This window comes from Cicer arietinum, chromosome 3 (genome assembly GCF_000331145.2).
Source record: "Cicer arietinum cultivar CDC Frontier isolate Library 1 chromosome 3, Cicar.CDCFrontier_v2.0, whole genome shotgun sequence".
NCBI classification, from domain to species: Eukaryota; Viridiplantae; Streptophyta; class Magnoliopsida; order Fabales; family Fabaceae; genus Cicer; species Cicer arietinum.
The window spans coordinates 29,111,516-29,134,361 of record NC_021162.2 but is presented as its reverse complement, the minus strand read 5'-3'; the positions used below and the strand labels follow the sequence as shown (position 1 = coordinate 29,134,361).

The following is a 22,846-nucleotide window of genomic DNA, read 5'->3' as shown; positions in this document are numbered from 1 at the left end:
ACTAATATTCAAATTAATTATGACAACCGCATAACTTAGACATATTAATCTTTTCTTTAAGTTTGATCTAAATTTGAGTGATTATACAGAAGTCTCGGGTAACGATAATGAAATGTTGATTATTTTTTTCATATTGTTGACGTGTAAATATTTAACCTATGTAATATATGTAATATTTAGCTTTGAAATTAAAAAGCAATATTGTAAGGAATTAATTTGATTCAAAAATATTTACACATTAACAATTTTTAACACCATGGCACAAATAACTGACTTGTCATTGTCATTACTTGAGACTTCAACACAACAACAAAAAGTCAAAATTGGATCAAACTTTACGAAGATATTATAATATGTTTCATTTATGCAATTATCAAATATTAAATTGAGTATTAATTTTTCTTAAAAAAATAAAATAATCCGAGTACAAAATGTTAGAGATCAATTTAGATCTTCAATGATGTAGTTATTTAGACCCCAAGACTTCCGTTAGAAATTTTAGAAATTTAGATAGTTCTAAGCAAAATGTTGACGATAAAATTATTTAGTAACTAATCGAAACAAAATAAACTTCTGAGAACAAAACCCAAATATCAAAAACTAAAAAGAGCATTACTGTATTACGTTGAAATAAATGGCCACATGATCACTAAACCCAGAACATGTAAGCCATAGCATTAAAATAGTCTAACTCTTTAGTTGGGGAGTTTAGAGAAGAGGCGAGGGGAAGATTTTGAAAGAAAAAAAATGAAGCAAGAAAGGGTAGGAATGTAGAACTTTACGAGAACAGGATTTTGAGGAGTTTAAATTCATATAAAATTCCTCAATTTTGGGAAATTAAAAAGTTGTAATGGGAGTAATATTTTAAAAATCGAATCGGATCGGTCAATTCGACAGGTTCAACCAAAAATTAGATCTAAGTCCAATTTAGTTAGCATATAACAACTGCTAGTCCGTAAAACTAAAAAAAAATAGACTTAGTTGCACTTTTGGTCCCTTATTATAGGTGAAAATCGAAAGTAGTCCCCCCATTTTGTTTGTTCCCAGTTTTAGTCCCAAACAGAATTTGAGTCCAAATCATGATAAGTTGTCATTTTTTAATGACGTGTCAATAAAAGGGTGACGTGGCAGACGCTTATGTGGAATAAACTCATTATTATATTATTTGTGATTAAAAAATATAATTTATATTTTTAAAAACCATGATTATAATTGTGACAATATTTTTAAAAATACAATTTAATTATTAAAATTAAGTTAAAAGAAAAACACCTAAAATCATGAACCCTAAACAAATCAAAATCAAAAGCATTCACTCATAAACCCTAAAATCATTTTGAACCTTAAAATCATGAACCCTAAACAGAAATCGTGAAATCGTGAAATCGTGAAATCGTGTTTGTCCTTTGTTCACTCGTTTTCATCAGTGACTCATTTTCATCAGTGTTCGTCGTTTGTTCATCTTTCGTTTTCATCAGTGTTCAAATGGCGAGTGAATGACAAGACATTCTTTTCCCCAAAAAAACACAACGAACAAACGAAACAAAGAAAAAAGAAGAAACAACGGAATATAAAGGACGAACACGAAGGCGATGAAGAAAAAGAACCCAGATGAAAAGGGAAGATGACCAATAATGAAGAAGAAGACGAAATTGGAATCGGATGATGATGATGAAGAAAAGGGAAATGGTCGATTTTGATGAAAAGGGTTCACGATTTGGGGCTTTTGTTGAATTGGGGCTGCTTTTTGATTTAGGGTTCAAGCTAGTTCATATGCTTCTGATTTTCATTTGCGTTCACGCTGCTTCAGATGTTTTTCATTTTAATCTGTTTAGGTTTTTTCTTTTAACCTAATTTTAATAATTAAATTGTATTTTTAAAAATATTGTCACAATTATAATAATGGTTTTTAAAAATATAAATTATATTTTTTAATCACAAATAATATAATAATGAGTTTATTCCACATAAGCGTCTGTCACGTCACCCTTTTATTGACACGTCATTAAAAAATGACAACTCATCATGATTTGGACTCAAATTCTGTTTGGGAGACTAAAACTGGGGACAAACAAAATGGGGGGACTACTTTCGATTTTCACCTATAATAGGGAGACCAAAAGTGCAATTAAGCCAAAAAAATATGAAACCAAATTGAACAAGATTAGACTGATTGTCTCTAAATCAGGCTTGATTTTAGAAAATCGCTCGGTTTTTTAAACGTCTAGATTTTCATTTTTGCAAAAAAAAAAAAAACAGTTTTCTAAATTAAAAAAATAATTTTTTTTAAATTTAACTTTAACAAAAAAAAATATTTATTTTACTCAAACTCTTATTCTCCTTAATCCATAAAAGCACATCTAATTAAACGGTTAATTTATATAAGATTTAATGTTTGAATTTATATTACGAAGAATTATTCATTGTAAATTTTAATGTATTTGTTATAGATATTAATTATTTGTTATAAATTTTATACATTTTAAATTTATAAGTTATTAGTGTAAATATTGACTATTAGTGTAAATTTTTATTATTTTATTATTTATTTATTAAATAGTTCGATCGTAGTTCAATTGATTGAACATTAAACCAATTGAACCATGACTCAAAAGTCTGACTAGTTCAATATTTGATCCGATTTCTAAAATAATGATTGGAAGAGAATTTTAAAAAGCTCAAACAAATTCTTTAAATCATTTATATGTTGTTATATTACTCAATAATTAAAATATATCAATCACAAACATTCTCTTACTATTCTTACAAAATACTCTTAATAAAATGTAAAAGAATTCAGTTTATTTCTCCTCCCTTCAAATCTCTTCCTTTCCCTCCTCTCCAAATTAAATTGATAATCATATCCAAGTAATTATCCATACTCAAACAATTATGTAAAAGATATTACTAACTGCAGCCGCAGGATATGTGTGCAGAGACATAGAAAAATAACTAAGATAAACTATACAATTATACAGTTACCTATTTTTTATTTTTTTTTATTCAATTTCATGTACATACATAAATTCACATATGCTCCAAATTACACATTCAAATTTACATGGACTCCAAATTACAACACGTAAAAGTACTATTTACAATCTTGTATTTTGATAACCTAAAATTATTTACATCATAATTAAATACAAACTAAAAGTACAATTACTCTTTTGGATTTGATAATCTAGGACTATTTATACCATATATATACAAACACAAAGTAAAAGCATTATTTACTCGTTTGGATTTGAAAATCTAGACCTATTTACACCATGCACAACCTAGATTTTTATGTTAATGTTACACCTGCACAACATAGATATTTGAGGCTCCTACTATGCAGTATGCATTTTTCTGTTTGACTTGAAACATGATGAAAATAGTGAGAATATACACATAAGAGGACTTATGAATAGGATCTAATCAACTTAAAATTCTGAAAAGATCGAGCTTTGAAGAAACTTCCTAAAAGAAACCCAATTTTTGTCCCTTGAGGAGGCTTTGGTGAAAGACTAGAGTTATGTTTCACCTGCAGCACCGTGTCGCCAATCTGACGGCGGATCGAATCAATAATCTTTGGATCGACAGGGCTACCAGTTACATCAGTGACGTAAAAAGTATCTTTTGCCTTCCCATTTTCTGTTGATATTTCAGCTCTTTTGATACATAAACTGTTTTCACGGAAAATCCTTGTGATATCTGAGAGGAGTCCTACACGATCTTCGGTACACAACTCCAGCTCCATCCCCTGCATACAAATATATCTTAGTATAGCTTGTGGGTGTGTTTAGTGTTTCAATCGTAGATTGTAGAAAATAGCAGTTTGTTCAAATTCTGCTACATTTAAGTGTTATACCGTTGTTGTGGCACTATTTGACAACACTTTGTACAAATCATGTATCACGAAACAATAATGGTTTGTTAAAAATTAGATACCCTATAGCCTCTATTTGACAACATGTGTGTTATTTTCGTACCTCAGATGCCCGCCTCTCAATTGCCGCTTCAAGACACTGTATAAGTCGTTCTCTCTCACCCTCTGAGCTTATGGGAAAGCCATCAATGTGTCGAATATAAAACTCCTACATAACATGAAAAATTCTCAATCAGATGATTTTAGGCAGCAAATGCAAATTAGGCGTCCAAACTGAATCACACCAAATGAAACTCGACAGTATATGTTTGATGGGGTTGTCTTTACCACCCAAAAGAAAAACTAATATTCAACATAACAACAATAACAAGTAAAGAAAACCAAGAAGGTGAACCATCTTTTCTTAACAGAAAACAACAAAATATTGGCTAACCTGATAAGCCTCTGTCCTTTCTGTCTGAACCACACCATGAAAAACTACATACTGCATGTCAGTTAAAGTGCAAACAATATCGAACAAAAGTTTCGGTCGATCTTTTGCTCTCATGATAACCACAGTGTAATCCCTCTCAACACAGTCTAAGACAGTTACATGTGGGAATGGACTTTTATTTCTCTCATTCATTCCTGCCCTTTCAACTCTTTCATAGTCCCTGTCAGCAAACATAATCTGATGTAATCGCCTATCCCTATACGTAACTCCAGGATGTGAAAGTACTGTTTTTGCCGTCTTTGGATCATCACTCCCCCTAAGGACGTTGCAAAGCAAATCCCTTATTGTGGAAAGTCGAGATGGATCCTCGATGGCACACCCACTGGAATCATCTGTTACATGAACTACGGCTGCAGCCCTAGTATTATGCGTCCAGATCTCAGCGGTAACCACATTACAGTGAAGGTCTGCAAGAACTGCACAGATTTCAGATAGTAAACCAGGTCGGTCTGTGCCAGTAAGTTCAATAACGGTGTGCTCTTCAGTAGGTACAACCCCAACAGACTCTCGCATTGACGTTGCAAAGCCGGCATTCTTTTCAAGTCTCTACAAAATTAGTAAGGTAAAAAAATCAGAAACTACAAGAATTTTTGACAATCTATGGTGAAAAGACCGCATATTACTATATTAGTATGGTGAGATTCATAGATCACTAAAACAAGGAATTGAAGAAGACATTTCTATCTTACAGACCTAAATATGGAATTATGATATAAATATAATAATGTGGTCTCACCTTTTCTAGAAGACAGACCACCAGGGTTAGTCACCCCAGATAACTACTTACAAGTTTTAACAGTTTCCAGAACTTCAAATATCTTCTAAAGATTTTATGTTGTTCTCTATCATTAAATGTTATCTGTACTATTAATTAGGCTTAATTACACTTTTTGTCCCTTACGGTTTATTTAGGATTTTAGACATTTTAAGTTTTGGTACTTAAATCCCATTTATCCAATAACACAATTTTGGTCCATCTGTGAAATTTCCGTCTAACATTTAACAGAGATGCTAAGATGGTTTTAAATATGTGAAGATGACATGGACTGACATGGAGAGTTGGCTGTACATATGTGGATGTGAAAGAAATAATTCAAAAGAAGCTCCAAAAATGATCAAACATATGATTTATTTCTATATGAAACTGCACCAAACTCTCAGTTTATTTTACTACCACCATATGTTCACTTCCAACTGATCATGTCAATCCACATCTCCATGTGTCTAAAATCACGTCAGCAAATAACAGTCACTTCATGTCAACATCTCTGTTAAAATTGCATAATAAGATAAATTAGAGGTTCAAAATTTCAAAAAAAAAAATAAAGAGGGACCGAAATCTCGATTTGACAATAATAGAAGGATCAAAAGTGCACTTAAGTCTATTTATTAAATCGGCATGGCTGTGGTAATCTACCATCTCAGTTACATGCGCTTCAAACTGTATGTCCACCCGATGAATCAAGCAGGTTCATACACACAACCTTCGCTCAGAAAATTAAGGAAACAATGGATGTTTGATTCGAAAACAAATGATAATTGAAAAAGAAAATTGAACGTCACTTAGGAATGAGCATGATCTCCCTCTAACCATCAACTTTGATGAAACGGTCCATAGCTAGATCATTCAATCAGCATGCAGAAAATGAGGGTAAAACGATGCTAAAGTTCAGAGGTAATTGTGTTACCAAATCCAAACCAAATTCAAATCAGCATATTCTAATACCAGTGTCCTGCTTACTTAACTTGAAGATATCTAGCAAAGGACGGAAAAATCACCCTTCCACCGAGATGGAGCAACAAAAATAAGCGTCAATTGAAGCATTCTAGAAATTGCAAATAGACAACAACTTCCTACCCTCTGAATATAATCAATGACTTCTTTATCTTTGATCTTGTTTCCATTACGATCCGTCACATTAAACACTGCCAAAAAAAACACAAATTAATACTAGGATCAGAAGCAAAGATAATAACAATAAACAAGTTTAATTTTTATACTTTTTCATTGTAAAATTTTTTACACTATTAATAAGTCACAACCAATCACATGTGTGACTTTAAGGTGGAACATTTTTAATGATCTAATAGTTATGATTGACAGTCAGTGTAAATAGTGACGATATATATGAATTAAATTCATGATTAAAAATATTATTAATTTTTTTTTGTTTCCCCAATTTTGTTTGACACTAGTTAAGAGAGGAAATTACCATCCATGAACCAAACCCCGTCAGAGGAGATATAAGCCTTTATTATCACAAGGTTCATATCTGAAAGAACTTGGACTACATCTAGGAGTATCCCATGTTTGTTGACACTGTCAACCTGCAAAAGAAACAACCTTATATTATTAAATTAAAAAAAGGGTAAATTGCAATCAAGGATTTCTATTTCATTACAAAATTAAAAGAAAAAAAAAAGAATATATTTCTTCTTGTGAAGTCAATTTTGTGAAAACTAAACAAAGAGAAAGCAGCAGCTATACCTGTATAACAGTGGCGTATTCACATGTATTGTTGTCAATAACAACCCTACATGGCAAGAAGCTAGTTAGTCAAAACCATTCTAACACACACACACACACACACATATTCATACACGGAGATAATCATCATAATAAGATCAAGGCTCTGTTTGGTTAAAAGCACTTCTAGCATTATATAAGTGGTTATGTATAATTTATTTCTAAGCTATAACTGAGATTTTATGGAATAAGCTAAAAGCATGTCATAAGTTATGTATATAAGCCCTACCAAACAATCTCACTCTCACATGTTACCAAATAGGTCCTATACCTTATAAGTTATGAGCTATAAGTCACAGTTTATTTGCCTTGCCAAACAGACCTTATATCAATAGATTTTTTTGGTTTTAACCCTTTGGTTATCAGCGGAATGGACCCTAGTAATCCAGAGTTCGTTCGAAAATAAGTAAGGTAAGGTCTATCCAAGAATTGTTCAAAATCGAGTTCTTCAGAACTATTTGTCTTTAATAAAGTTCATTAATCACTTGATAAACTCGAATAATTCAATCCAAACATGTCCAATTACAAACTAAAAATTCCACCGAACAAACGTTACAAACCAAGATTTATCATTCCAGAAGGAAATTAGGGAGTATAAAAAAATTAACCAAAAAGTAGTCGGAAAGAGGAAGAATCAAGCAAAAATCTACACAATCAGAGGGAAAATTGAAGACACGGAACTGCGAAAAAGCTGTTTAATTCATTATGACAACTTCCATAAACGAAAATACAAATAAAATAATTAAAATTATACTGATGCAAAAATTTGAAAGGACTGGTTCTAAATTCTAATAAAGCATGATAATAATGAATTATTAAAAGATAAAAAAAATTGAAACAAAATAGAAGCTCCAAAAAAAATGAAACTAGAAAGATGAATGAAGTATTACCTGGGTGGATTCATCCTTCTTATGAGCTTAGCATATTCATCGTCCATATTTTAATTAAAGTTTGTATGTACAATTTGGAGAGAGTGGGAAAGGGGTTAACAAATATGCACAGGTAAAAGAAATTGGAGTTGGGTGATATTTATTGTTGAGATATTTGAAGAAGAAATGTGAAATTCTCCCACAACCAAGGGAGAGAGAATAAAGTGAAGTAGGTGAGTGGCACTTTGAATCTGTATGAGTTTTCAACTTTTAAATTAGGACTTAATTGGTGATGAATTATCGGGTGGGGGAGTGTCTCATCATATGCTTTTCGGTAATGTTTAAAAATTTGTAAGAAACTCTAACCGACTAATATATGGATTTACATTTAACTTGAAAGGGACTAGTATATGGACTTACATTTAACTTCAAACTGAATTTTTGGTGCACCACTTTTACATCTCGTTCCACGTGGCTAGATGATTAAAAATTATTAGAAATTTTAATAATAATCGGGTAATATTTTTTAGAAGAATAATTTATAATTTTTATTGTTTTTATATATAAAATAATTATTTGATTTGATATTAATTTAATACAAAATTTATATATTTTTTATTTTTATAAAACTACTATTATTTAAATTATTATCTTAATTTAAAAACAAAGATCATCATTAAAATTTATTTGTATACATATAATGACGGATAAGGTGGTGCCATGCTAGTTGGGCACCACCATGGTCACTTGCACTCTCAATCTAAATACAATAATAAAAAAATTGAATGGTGAAGATATGAGAAGTATAATAATAAGATATCCTAAAGTGTATATTTAATGTAATAGTTAAAATTGAAAATATATTTTCATTACATTTTTTTAGGAGGATATACAATACAAATTTTTACAAATTACAACGAAATGAAAAGTTAAAATTTGTTAAAGTTGGCCTATGTATTTTTCACCTTTTTTGTGCCAAAGTGAGTTACATTTATTGGATTTCTTAATATAGCATTTATTGATTTTAAAAAAAATAAATTTTCCATTGAATATTTTAATTGCAACAAGAAAATTAGAAAAATAAAAGTAAACCATGGATAGAAACAAAGAAATGGTAGAAGGATAACTCAAATGTAATAGTATTTAGAAGTTTATTTTAGGAATTTGATTTTAAAAGCTAAGAATTGAGAAAGTTAAGATTTTTATTAAAAAAAAATGCAAATGACATATTTATAATTAAAAAATAGGCTGCGTTAAAATAGTATATTGTCTTTATTATTAGTATAGATATAGATTATCATCTCAGTATTAAGTATTAAGTATGTGTTTGATTTTGCGATTATAAAAAAATGATTTTGAATATATTGATTATATAAAACGAATTTTGATTAAAAGTTAGATGAATGATAAATTATATGCTAAAAATCAAATCTAAAGGCATAAACTACATATTATGTCTATGTTTATTATCACGGTGAATTTGTCATAATAACTGTGAACCATCGTAATTTTGTAAAGTATTAATTATAAATTTTACAAAATCACTATAGTTCAAAGTAATTTAGAGAATTTAAATGTGATAACAATCATACACTATAATTTTAAGTTAAAATCAAATTTAAAAACAAAATCAATTATCCTCTACAACACTACACTACTACAAATGTAACTAATTTTGACCCACTAAAAGTAAAATCATATAGATACACTAATAGCTTGTTTGGTTGATTAAATAGGTGTAGATTTTTAGAAAACTAAAGGCAAATTAATATTATTGTCTCAAATTCAATTCGTCTCTTGAATCAACATAGAGCACTATTGATTGTCCAATAGTTGGAAGAGGAAGGTCACATGTGTTTGTGAGAGTGTTCTATATTTCTATCTTCACATACTTTAAACGTCAACTTAATAAATGATTAAGATAATAAAAAATATTTAGAAAAATGTATATGTTTGTTTCTCTTAAGGGTAGAGGTTCTTTTATTGTAGAGCAAAGTTATTCACTAGAATTGGATGTAATTTTATAATATTTTTTGTGATCAATGAATCATTTTTTAATCTTTATAGTAATTCTTTGTGTAAAATAAATTCATATATATGTAAAAATAAATAACTAAGTTATCATTTTAAAACGTAAAAAATCAATCGGAGAAAATAAAAGTTAAAAGAGTAAATTATTACTTAAAATTAAATTAAAAAATCAATAAACTGATTTTTCGTAAAATTAAGAGAAACTTAGAATAATTTTGTCATAAATATAAAAAGTTACATATACATTCAATGATATTTCACATTATTATACTTTATATAAAATAATTTTGCACTTATAGGTTTTTTACGAGGCATTGTAGTTATAGTACGTCTTAACCTATATCAATTTTGCTTTTTAAGTGAAGAGACATTTTGGTCCTTCACAAAAAACATGTGAGGCAGACTATTCCTTAAAAAAATAGTGTTTGACAAAATAAAACAGGACACGTTAGTGATTCTGTAAATTTTTTTTTAATCAGTTTTTTTATTAATTTTTGAACTGTTAAGTCCATATGTCACATAGTGGTCCACGAAAAGGAAATGAAACAATCACGAAAACAAAAAACTGCAATTTGAAAATAAAAAACATAAAAAGAACAAATAAAAAATGACAGTAGAAATATTTTAGATAGAAATTACCAGAAAATCATTGTTATGTTGAACGCTAACCATTCATTGTTATGTTGAACGCTAACCATTTCTTCATAGTATTTACTTTTAATAAAATTAGTAGTCTATAACTTTTTACGAAAATAAAGTTAGTGTGCTATCAAACACTACTAGTTTTTAAATTGAGGCACAAATTATTAAATACTCCTCTGGTTAATACTATGAAGAAAAAAATGTCGGTCATTATTATAAAAAAGTTTACTACTTTTAGTTTAATTATTATTATTATTATTATTATTATTATTATTATTATTAATACATCATTTATTTAATTCAAAATAATTATTATTCGTTTAATGTTTGATATTAAAAAGAGATTAATAAAATTTAATTATATGAAACTTAAAAAATTAACTATATTTAACTATATATATTTTTTAATGCTTACTAGATTTTAATGTTTATAATAGTGTCCAGATGAGTATATATTTAAATTAAATAAAGAAAATACTGTTATTTAGATACAAATTGTGGATATAAGACAATGTACTTATATGTTGAACAATATTTTTCTAAAAGATGATCTTTTGAAAAAAATCAAATTTACTATTAATCATTGAAATGTTTTTTCAATTTATTATCAATCATTAAAACAACTTTATGTGATACTTTATATTATTAATCACTTTGAATATTTTAATAATCACTAAAATAAATTATTAATATTATATATTTTATTAATTATTAAAATACAAGACATTAACTAGATGTATTTTAATGATTAATAAAATATATATTTAAAACATAGTTAATGATATATATTTTAATAAAAATAATTAAAATAATTAATGATACATATACAAATATGTATATTCAAAATAATTTATGATCCAAATATGTTATACGTTAATAACACAACTATATAATTAATTGTTTTAAATTTATTTATTTATTTATTTAAATAATTTTTTTGAAAACAAATGGACACCGTATATATATTATACAATGTATATGTATCAAAATTCCGATAAAGAAAGGCTGCTGCACTCCAATTAGTGCGTGGATACCCGATGTAGACGGCACGTTTGGATTGTATTGTGAGGTGTAAGTATTTGATTGGAAGTAGAAGCGGTCACGTGGTTCCATTCGATGTATGGGATGGGAGCATCTCCGTACAAAAAGGGAGGGTTGGGGTTTTCTCGATTCCGATTGATGACGTCATTCCTCCACATCACCGTTCCAAACTTACAATCTAATCGAAAGCATAACTTTTTTAATTAAAAACTTTTAAATTTTTCAATTAAAATATAATAATATAATATATTTTAAATGACATAAAATATAATAAAATAATATTAAATAATTAATATTTATAAAATTTCAATAAAATATTCTAAATTTTTTAATAAAATACTCTAAAAACTTTAATTTTAACTTAAAAAATATTTATTTTTGTAATTTTAATTAGTAACATTAAATAATGATTTCATCAAGATTGTTCTACATAATAAAATCGTATATTAGCTATAAAATCTTAGAGAATAACTAAACTCTTGAGTTTAAAATTAAAGAATCAATTACAAAAATTAATAAAAATAAAATGACCAAAATTACAACAAAGCTAATTTTATATTAAAAAGACAATTTTAAACTTTTAAAAAATTAAAAATATAATTCAATGCATTTTGAATATATATATATATATATATATATATATATATATATATTATTCTATTTTTAGTTCTTTAATAAGCGACCTTACTGAAGGACACTTGTTAAATAAGAAGACAAATATAAAATCTTAAAAAGAGTATGTTATAAAGTTGCGGACTCATCTCCATTGTTTTCATTATAATCATTATAATGAGGCAAATATAAATTTTCTTAAGATGGTTAAATAAACCTAAATTTTGATATCCATTAGACTGAGGCATCTTTCTAACACTCTAACTTTCCTTTTGAAAAAAAAAAAGTTGCTAATAAGTATCATAAAAGTAATTGTTAAATAATCAAAATGGAAGTTTTGTATTGGAAAAATGTATTGCATATTCCACCTCATTTTTATTATATTGATCCTTAACAAATGTCTTTGAGAATTTGTTAGCATTAAAAAAAATGTATAATACACTCTTTTAGATCTACATCTTCTAAATGGTGGAAATCACTTTTTTCAATCATATTTTTTAGGTTTAATTCTACGTTTGATATCTCTATTTTATTATATTCACGAAAATAGTCTTTCTATTTTTAAATTCATTTTTTTTCCTCTCGATTATCACAATAACTACAGTTTGGATCCCAACCTAGATGAAAGACTCATAATTTATTTATAGCAAGAAATAAGGTTTCTTGTCTATTTGTGTCTTTTGTTGTTTATTTTTTATCTGTTTATCGTTTACATTGTCCGTCTATTTATAAAATTTTCTATAATTGTGTCTTACATGCAAATTAATTTATGATGAATTACTTAGATGTTTTTCTTTGATGTTATATGACTACTTGAATGTCTTGACATTGTCGAAATATAAAAAAAAAAATATTATTTTTTTTTTACTGATTTTTAAGAAAACGGACAAGATATACTTGTTTAAATTTTAACAGACTCCGAAGACCACCAAAATTTAGATGGAATATTTATATATTGATTGTAATGAGAATTCGATATCATTATATTTTTCTAAGCTAAGGAACAAAAATCTTGTCGGATAAAAATTTATTCGCGAAATTTTAAAAAGTTTTAATTAGTAGAATTATTATATAACTTCTCTGTTACCAAAACAATTTATCTATGAATATTATGTGATTCTAACGGTGCTTTATTGTATCAATTATAAATTTAAAGAGAAAATGTATTTCTTAAGGTCAAGAATCATCATTTTATAGATTAAAAATCACTATGTACGGGATAAAAATGTCCGATCTTAGACCAAAAATGCAAATAATTAAAGCATATAAACGTTCGATTTTAAAATAGGAAGACTATTTTTATAAATATGATAAAATAGAGAACAAATCGTGCAATTAAACATATTTTCTTATTAGTTGAAATTGAAAGTACCCACTTTAATATGACTTTTTTGTTATATGCAAATGTTAGTAAACTAGTAGTTAGATTAATTAGTTGTCCAATGTTTGAACTCAAGACCTCATTCTTATAATTCATTGAGCGCTCCTTAGCTCACCGATAAAACTACCTATACGAGACACTTTAATATGAAGATGTGAGTTTGACGAAATGGATCATTGTAATTGGAAAAAGATAAAATACTAGTTAAGGATGATGTATTTTTAGAAATAATAAAAACAATTATTTGATATATTCTCTGTTTTTAGAAATAAGACAATTAATTGTTCACTTCATAAGTCTAAGAACTTCTTTGTTAGAAAGGAAAATTAATATAATTTTTTTTTAAAAAAAAAAACTTAAATTCACACAAGTTTTAGAATATGAAAAGAGAAATAATATCACTAAGTAAATCGACCCTTAAATTTCAACTGTGTGTTATATTCTTCTAACTTTTTTTATTATACTCTCTTTGAATTCATTTATTGATAAAAATATTTATTTTTATATTTATTAAAACATCAGTTCGGTGAATTTTTTTATTTTATGTAAAGCATAAAAGAAATTTACTAACTTATCGCTAATTACAATTGTCATTTTTTCACAATATTAAGAAATCAATTTAACGGTATTTTTAAACTAATAAATTTTTTGGATAGTTTGAACTAATAATATTAAAAGTGTCAATGTAGGTTTATATTTGCTCATATTTATTTCCAAGAAATATAGACATTTATTAGCCTTTTTAACCTGATCAAAGCCAATTTTCGTGTACCTTAATTGGTGAACACATTTAATTTGCGAGTTTTAAGAGAAACAGTAAATCACTCATAATAAATTTTTTGAACGATCGTGGAGTTAAGGATTATATTCTAGTGTCTTGATTAGTTATTAGAAGTCCAATATGAGAAGACCCAACCCTTTTGAATATTGATCATTCCCTTTATTTCTTGATCACAAACATTCATCAGTCTCAAAGATTTATAATCGATGTATGATTTATCAGTTTATAAGGTTGCTTTCGTGATTAATTCCAAGTAATCATGTAAACAGATTTACTCTAAAGTTAATCAGTTTTCTTGCACATAAAAGGTTTTTAGGGTTTCTATAATAGTTTATGCTAAATTAAAGTGTGTGCTATGAGTTGTATTTAATGGTTGATCGTGATATGTGTTATTGTTTTATTTATTGATAAGTTGATGATTAGTAACAGTTAAATAATTTAATTATGAGTCAATGATGATAAGATTGATAATTCTGATTTTTTAAGATAGTTTTGTACTTATGACAAACTAGTTAATTGATTAGTATATGTCTCCAAATGTTAACTCAACATTAGTTCATTATATATAGTTCATGTCACATCATTAACTCATTCATTTTTTACTCTAACGATGAACTCAACATGAATTTATTAAATAGGGTCCGATGTGCCACAAATCAACCATTTCATTTTACTGTTTAATTAGGTCCACAACTTTAATTTATACATTAATATTTTATTTATATTTAATTTTATTATAATTTAAAATATTAATTTAAGTATTTCAATTAATATAATTATACATTATTTTAATTTAAATTTAAAATAAAATTAAACTTAAATTTTTATAACAATAATAAAAATTAAATGTTAAATACAAGACATAAATAATTAAAAATTATAAAAGAAATTAATAAAAAAAAGGCAACAGTCATAAATTTATTATTATTAATAAATTAATAAAAAGTTAACGGTATAAATTTATATTATTATTAAATTATGAAAGTAGCATTCCTTCTTGAGAGAACCGTGATGACAACTTGACACAACTCCAACAGTGAACTCGCTAAAAACTGAATTTTACGTAATTACATGCTGGCGAACGAAAATATTTGACAACCTTTATAGATGCTCTAACTTGTCGATTAAATGAAATAAAAACTGGTAAAACGTTAAGAATAATTAATTAGTAATAATAGATTAACCGATTAAGTGTCAAATATTGTTAGAATAATTGATTAGTTACATATGATTAAATGATTAAGTGAGTAAAACCCAAAATTAGATTAATTGTTGATCAAGAAATAGTTTAGAGGAAATAATTGATTCTTTTAGACTAATCATCTCTTAATTAGTGTGATAATAGAATAATTGGAAGATAATTGATTAGTTGTTGACCATAATTAATTAAATGATTAATTAGTAATAATTAATTAGTTGATAATGTAATGTTGATGATAAAGTTAATTTGTTATAACACTAGTCACATATATGAGTTGAGTTAAGTAACGTCTAACTGTGATTGTCGATTTGTTAATCAGTTATAAATTGATGTCTAACAATGATTGTTTATAATGAACATGTCTTTCATGTATCATGTTTTGTATTCATATAGTAAGACATGTCAGGGGTTGAACCGTGGTAAAATCAGGATTCAGCGGTCAAAGAGACCTTGGAGGTATTATCGATAAGACGTCTTACACATAGGCGATATATATACCGATGGGACTATCCACTATAGAAATTGAGTGACCGTTAATGGACATCTCTTGTTCGTGGGATAAGAGGTAGCTTCTCTAACGTTATCAACCCAAAGTTAGTTGGACAGATGTGTCTGAGTTAGTCATTGACTAGGTTGTATAATATACTATATATTGATTGCATTACTATCGTCGTTAGGCTACATGTGATCTATGTGTTGATTGATATTTTTATTGTTGTGATATATGTGTTAGATGTTGAAATCGTTGTGTGATTGATTATGTATTATTTGTTGATATTGTATGATACAGTTGACAAGAGATATATTTAATTATCATGGAAATGTTTATGGGTTGGTAAATAAATACAATACAAGAAAACAGACATATACCTACAGAAGCTTATAATGACAAAATTAAAAACTGTAGGTATAGACAATCTATCCCCATAGATAAATTAATTTTTGTTGGTATAGGTGTCTTATACCTTCAGTGACATAAATTTGTCACTAATTGTTATAGTTACACACTTAAATCTGTAGTTATAGACATCAAAATTGAAAAATATATATTTTTTAAAGGAGCCAAAATATTAATTGTTTGTGAAAATAAAATTGTACAAAACTTTCACGATTTAAGTCAAAAAAAAATTTTATGGAGGCAAAATCCTAATTTTTTTAATGCACCAAATTTCAGTATATAATGTGAATCTGTTGTGTAGGTTTCTTGTTTAATTTCAAGTTTTTTAATTTCAGTTGGCTTGTGTGGATTTGCTGATACTTGTGCTTCTAATAATATTGCAATTGCAATGTTAGGGGGAATTGTATTAAGAACATTCAAATATCGATCTGATTTTTATTTTTGTTTTTTGACAGATTTTTTGTATATTGCTATTGTTTTGTATATTGCAATTGCAGTTGTTTTGTGAATCTGTTTTGTATAATGTGAATCTGTTGTGTAGGTTTCTTGTTTAATTTCAAGTTTTTTAATTTCAGTTGGCTTGTGTGGATTTGCTGATACTTGTGCTTCTAATAATATTGCAATTGCAATGTTAGGGGGAATTGTATTAAGAACATTCAAATATCGATCTGATTTTTATTTTTGTTTTTTGACAGATTTTTTGTATATTGCTATTGTTTTGTTTTGTGAATCTGTTTTGTATAATGTGAATCTGTTGTGTAGGTTTCTTGTTTAATTTCAAGTTTTTTAATTTCAGTTGGCTTGTGTGGATTTGCTGATACTTGTGCTTCTAATAATATTGCAATTGCAATGTTCGGGGGAATTGTATTAAGAACATTCAAATATCGATCTGATTTTTATTTTTGTTTTTTGACAGATTTTTTGTATATTGCTATTGTTTTGTATATTGCAATTGCAGTTGTTTTGTGAATCTGTTTTGTATAATGTGAATCTGTTGTGTAGGTTTCTTGTTTAATTTCAAGTTTTTTAATGATTGAATGAAATGTTCAATTCAAAATCAAGTGCATAACAGCAATTATGTGCATTGAATTTACCTATAAGTAGGCCATTGTGAATCATTTGTGTCAATCATATAAGAAACTTTTAATTTATATACTTTTAATTTACAATTTTTTTGACCCTTTTATGTTGAATACCATGATTTGATGTTGTTGTTGAATACCATGTTCTTCATTTGAATTTTAAGATTGTTAATTTTTTAGGACTTGCATCATCCATTTTCAGTTAATTTTTCCAAATGGATAGAGAATGGATGTGTGATCCATCCAAAAAAAGTGAAGAATATATTCGAGGAGTTAATGAATTTCTTGAATTTGCTTTTTAAAATTCACAAATCAATGGAAAAATAATGTGTCCTTGTACAAAATGTGCCAATTGTCACTCTTATTCTCGCGTATGTGTTTATGAACACTTAACAGATCCACATCGTGGATTTCTTAGAGGCTATAGACAATGGATATATCATGGTGAAAAACCTAGAACTTCAAGTAGCGCTACTAAACAAAATGTAGAAATGGAGCATGACATGGATGGATTAGTTCATGATGTATTTGGAGTTCATTCTACAGAAGAGCCAATTTGTGGTGAAGGTGAAAGGATTCCCGAAGTTAGAGAAAACTCTAAATTTTACGAATTTGTAAAGGAGAATGAGCAAATGCTTTACCCCAACTGTAAGAAGTATAGCAAGCTATCATTTATGGTACATTTGTATCATTTAAAGTGTCTTCATGGGTGGAGTGACAAGTCATTCTCCATGTTGCTTGATTTACTAAGAGATGCTTTACCAGAAGAAAATGTTTTGCCAAAGTCATATTATGAAACTAAAAAGATTGTTTCAGGATTAGGTTTGGGGTATGAGAAGATCCATGCTTGTCCCAATGATTGCATATTATATTGGGATAAATATGCCAAATATGAAGTATGTCCAAAGTGTAGTACGTCAAGGTGGAAAACAACAAATGAAGACGTACAAGGTAATGGAATGGAGACTTCTGAGAGGCGAAAGAAGATACCAGCAAAGATCCTTCGATGGTTTCCATTGAAACCAAGGTTGCAAAGGTTATACATGTCCTCCAAAGTTGCAGAATCAATGAGATGGCACCATGAGAGTAGATTGAATGATGGTTCTCTTAGGCATCCAGCTGATTCCCTTGCTTGGAAGAATTTTGACGCTCGATATCCAACATTTTCGTTAGATCCTCGTAATTTTCGATTAGGAGTGGCTTCATATGGTTTCAATCCTTTCAAGACTATGAGTATTACTCATAGCACTTGGCCTGTCATTCTAATTCCTTACAATCTTCCTCCTTGGATGTGCATGAAACAACCATACTTCATGTTATCACTATTAATTCCGGGTCCAAAAGGTCCTGGAAATAACATTGACATTTATCTGCAACCTTTAGTACAAGAGTTGCAAGAGTTATGGGATGATGGAATTGAAACATTTGATGCCTATAAGAAAGAGACATTTCAACTTCGTGCAGCTATGATGTGGACTATTAATGACTTTCCAGCATATGCTAACTTGTCTGGATGGAGTACTAAAGGTCAATATGCATGTCCATGTTGTGGTATTGAAACTACCTCGCAGTGGTTACGTCATGGCAAAAAATTTTGCTACATGGGTCATCGTCGTTGGTTATCTCCCAAACATAAGTGGAGATTGAATAGTAGGGATTTTGATGGAACACGAGAGCTAAGGATCCCTCCTAAAAGACTTGATGGGACTGATATTTTAAGACAAATAGATGAATGTAGAGAAAAAGGTCTAGCAAATGGAGCACAACCTTGGAAAAAGAAGAGCATTTTCTTCACATTGCCTTATTGGCAATATAATGTATTGCGTCATAATCTTGATGTGATGCACATTGAAAAGAACGTATGTGACAACATTATTGGTACATTGTTAAACCAAGAGGGAAAATCCAAAGATAATTATAAGGCACGAGCTGATCTTGTAGATATGGGCATAAGAAGTATGCTCCATCCTCAACCAAGTCCTAATATAACTACAACGCGTTTGCCTAGAGCATGCTATCAAATGACTAACAAAGAAAAGGAATCTTTCCTAAGCATTCTCAAGAATGTAAAAACTCCAGATGAATGTTCATCAAACATCCCACGTTGTGTGCATGTCAAGCAACACAAGATGTTTGGATTAAAAAGTTATGATTGTCATGTTTTGATGCAAGAGCTTCTTCCAGTAGCATTACGGGGTTCATTGCCAGATAAAGTCACTTCAGTGTTAGTTGATCTTTGCAATTTCTTCAAGCAAATTTGTTCTAAGGTACTTAATGTGGAATTTCTATCACAATTGGAGTCTCAAATAGTTATCACACTTTGTCAGTTGGAAACAATTTTTCCTCCTTCATTTTTTACTGTTATGATGCATTTGGTAATTCATTTGGCACACGAAGCCCAAGTTGCTGGACCGGTACAATATCGATGGATGTATCCGCTTGAGAGGTATGTATGTTTATAAAAATTGGTTTAATTAAAAGTGTTAAACAAGTTTTTTTGGATGTTGAGAACATAAATATTTTAAATTTTCTTCACTTTCAGGTTTCTTCTTACTCTTAAGTCCTTTGTACGTAATAGAGCCCATCCAGAAGGATCAATTGCAGAGGGATTTTTGGCCAATGAATGTTTGACGTTTTGTTCGCAATATCTATCTGGGGTAGAAACTAGGTTCAATAGACCTAACAGAAATGACGATGAAGTCTCTGGAAGGCCATTAGGGATAAAGAAACAACAAAAGTTACGATTAGGGAAGAGGAAGAAAGTGAGTAGAACTAAACTTGACAAGAAAGAGTTAGCACAGGCACATAGATATGTGCTTTCTAATTGTGATGCAGTTGCTCCATTTATAGAGTAAGTCACATATCATATTTCAATTTTATACAATTGAAATTTTTATTACATTTTATTTTAACTCTATTACTGTTACTTTTAGAGAACACATTTTACATCTTAAGAGACAGTGTCGACCACGACGATTGACACAACTTGAAATTGACAAGCAACATGGTCAAAAATTTATTGAGTGGTTTAAACTCAGGGTGAGCATATAATAATTTAATTATTTAAATTTTACTGATTGTTTTTATATATAAACTTACTATATTTCATGAAATATTTTAGATCCAGCGTATGGATGAACAAAAGAGCTCAGAAGTTACTCATGAACTTAGATGGTTATCCCGTGGACCATCTGAGGTAGTAAGAAGATACACAGGTTATGCGATTAATGGTTTTAGATTCCACACAAAGAAGAGAGAGAGATTTTTGAAAACACAAAATAGTGGAGTTGTTGTAAAGACAAAGACCTCAACAGATGAAATTAATTACTATGGGGCAATAACTGATATACTGCTGTTGGATTATTCTGGAAAGTACAAGTTTGTGTTATTTAAATGTGATTGGGTTGATATTAATAAAGGTATCAAGAAAGATAAGTTTGGTATGACGCTTGTCAATTTCAAATTTTTAAAACATACTGGGAAAAATATTTGTGATGACCCATTTGTGTTTGCATCACAAGCTAAAAAGGTGTTTTATATATATGATGAGAGAAACAAGGATTGGCTTGTTGTTCTCAATGCAAAAGTTAGAGATATCTATGATATGGGTGATGAGGAATCTAATGAAATTGAAGAAATTCATGGGCAACTAATGGGCGATACAAGTGAAGCTACTCAAAATGTTAATGATTTGGTTAGGCTTCAAGTTGAAGACGATAATGATTTTTTTGAAGTTGTTGATGTTGATAATATGGATGATGATGAAGATAATGAAGATGATGAGGAAGACGAATGAAGTGTGTTCTAATTGTGCATGATTTTATACATTATGTTTTTATTATACTTTTAGATTTGTCTATGTTTTTCTTATACTTTTAGATTTGTCTATGTTTTTCTTATACTTTTAGATTTGTCTATGTTTTTCTTATACTTTTAGATTTGTCTATGTTTTTCTTATACTTTTAGATTTGTCTATGTTTTTCTTATACTTTTAGATTTGTCTATGTTTTTCTTATACTTTTAGATTTGTCTATGTTTTTCTTATACTTTTAGATTTGTCTATGTTTTTTGACTTTTGTCCAAGTTACTCATTTATAATTTTGTGTTAGAGAAGCAATGGCTCGAAGAAGAAAGTTAAATATTCGACATCGAGCAAGTGATAATGAAGGAATTCAGTCTACTTCAAATAATACAAACTCAACCAATGTAGAAGGAAGTAATGTTGCAGAAACTCGTTCTAGTCCTTGTCATGCAGAAGGTGTCATACGTGAGTCTGTAGAATCTCACTCAATTCCCTCTGATATAGAAGTTGAAGAAGAACAAATTGAAAAAGGTATTAATTATATATTCTTTGTTTTGAAGTTTTATTTATATTATTTTTATTATGACTTATATGCACACATAATGTTATTGTCCTTTTGTTTTGTTTGTAGAAGTAGAGCCTAAACGGGCTAGAGGTCCTACAAAAATGTTAGATGTATGGGAAATGGAAGATGGTGATTTAATAATCGTTAATTTGGACAAATATGGTCGACCCATTGGTGAGGAAGGGACAACTCTAACTCGTTTCATTGGTAGCGTAGCTAGAAGGTATCAATATGCTCCTATCAACTACAAGTCATGGAAAGTTATGCCAAATGATTACAAAGAAGAAATGTTGAAATTAATAGAGGTATTATGATTATTCATTTAACTAATATAACATTTTTTTAAGAAGTCAATTGAGATGTACAATTAACATGTTTTTTAGTTTTTGTGCTCTAACATGTTTGATGTACAATGATGATGTTAGGAATATTTGATGGATTAACAATTTATAATCATACTTATAGTTTAAGAATATAGATGTTTAGCACACTCAAACTACATCATAACATGTTGATAACTGTAAGAATACATTTAACTAATATAACATGTTTCTTTAACATCTCTTATTGTGTAGAGTAAATTTGAGTTTGTTCCTCCAATAAATGACTTAACAAGAGAAATGTTAAAATCTGAGCTGAATGAGAAATGGAGGCAATGGAAGGGTGATCTAAAGTCAATGGCATATGACCCTACTAAAACAGAAGAAGAAGTTGCATCTCTTGTACCAGATGATAGGGTTGACCCAAATCAATATCGTGGTTTGGTTCATCATTGGTTTTCTGATGAAGGACAAGTAAGTCGTATATATTATGAGTAATATATTAAAGAGTTTATTATTAAGACTAATATTTTATTTCAATTGCAGAAAATAAGTAAAATTAATAGGCAAAATCGTGCTAAATTTGAAGATGTTCATTGTATGGGTTCAAAAAGTCTCCCAAAGTTTATTGATGAGAAGGTTTATTTCTATTTCTATTTTTATGGCTTTAATTTAAATTAAAAATGAAATGCATTTAACTTATTTATTTGGTTGTAGATAAAAAGGG

General features: G+C 28.5%; 3 protein-coding genes across 3 annotated transcripts; 2 read left to right on the top strand and 1 right to left on the bottom strand.

Moving 5' to 3' along the window:
• Positions 1-2,941: 2,941 nt before the first annotated feature.
• Positions 2,942-8,064, bottom strand: LOC101500937 (ACT domain-containing protein ACR6). The gene is made up of 7 exons (XM_004514262.4): positions 7,785-8,064; positions 6,856-6,901; positions 6,581-6,695; positions 6,226-6,293; positions 4,308-4,913; positions 3,978-4,082; positions 2,942-3,748 (listed from the first exon to the last, which is right to left on the bottom strand). The coding sequence occupies exons 1-7, from the start codon at positions 7,829-7,831 to the stop codon at positions 3,407-3,409; spliced, it is 1,329 nt and encodes a 442-aa protein (XP_004514319.1). The 5' UTR covers positions 7,832-8,064; the 3' UTR covers positions 2,942-3,406.
• A 9,694-nt stretch (positions 8,065-17,758) lies between these two features.
• On the top strand, positions 17,759-19,894 carry LOC140919715 (uncharacterized). The gene has a single exon (XM_073366329.1). The coding sequence runs from the start codon at positions 17,759-17,761 to the stop codon at positions 19,892-19,894; it is 2,136 nt and encodes a 711-aa protein (XP_073222430.1).
• Positions 19,895-19,963: 69 nt separating this feature from the next.
• On the top strand, positions 19,964-22,359 carry LOC140919531 (uncharacterized). The gene is made up of 5 exons (XM_073365693.1): positions 19,964-20,283; positions 20,366-20,471; positions 20,554-21,229; positions 21,542-21,699; positions 21,866-22,359. Exon 3 carries the CDS (start codon positions 20,563-20,565, stop codon positions 21,226-21,228), a length of 666 nt encoding a protein of 221 aa, XP_073221794.1. The 5' UTR covers positions 19,964-20,283; positions 20,366-20,471; positions 20,554-20,562; the 3' UTR covers position 21,229; positions 21,542-21,699; positions 21,866-22,359.
• The last annotated feature ends 487 nt before the right edge of the window (positions 22,360-22,846 follow it).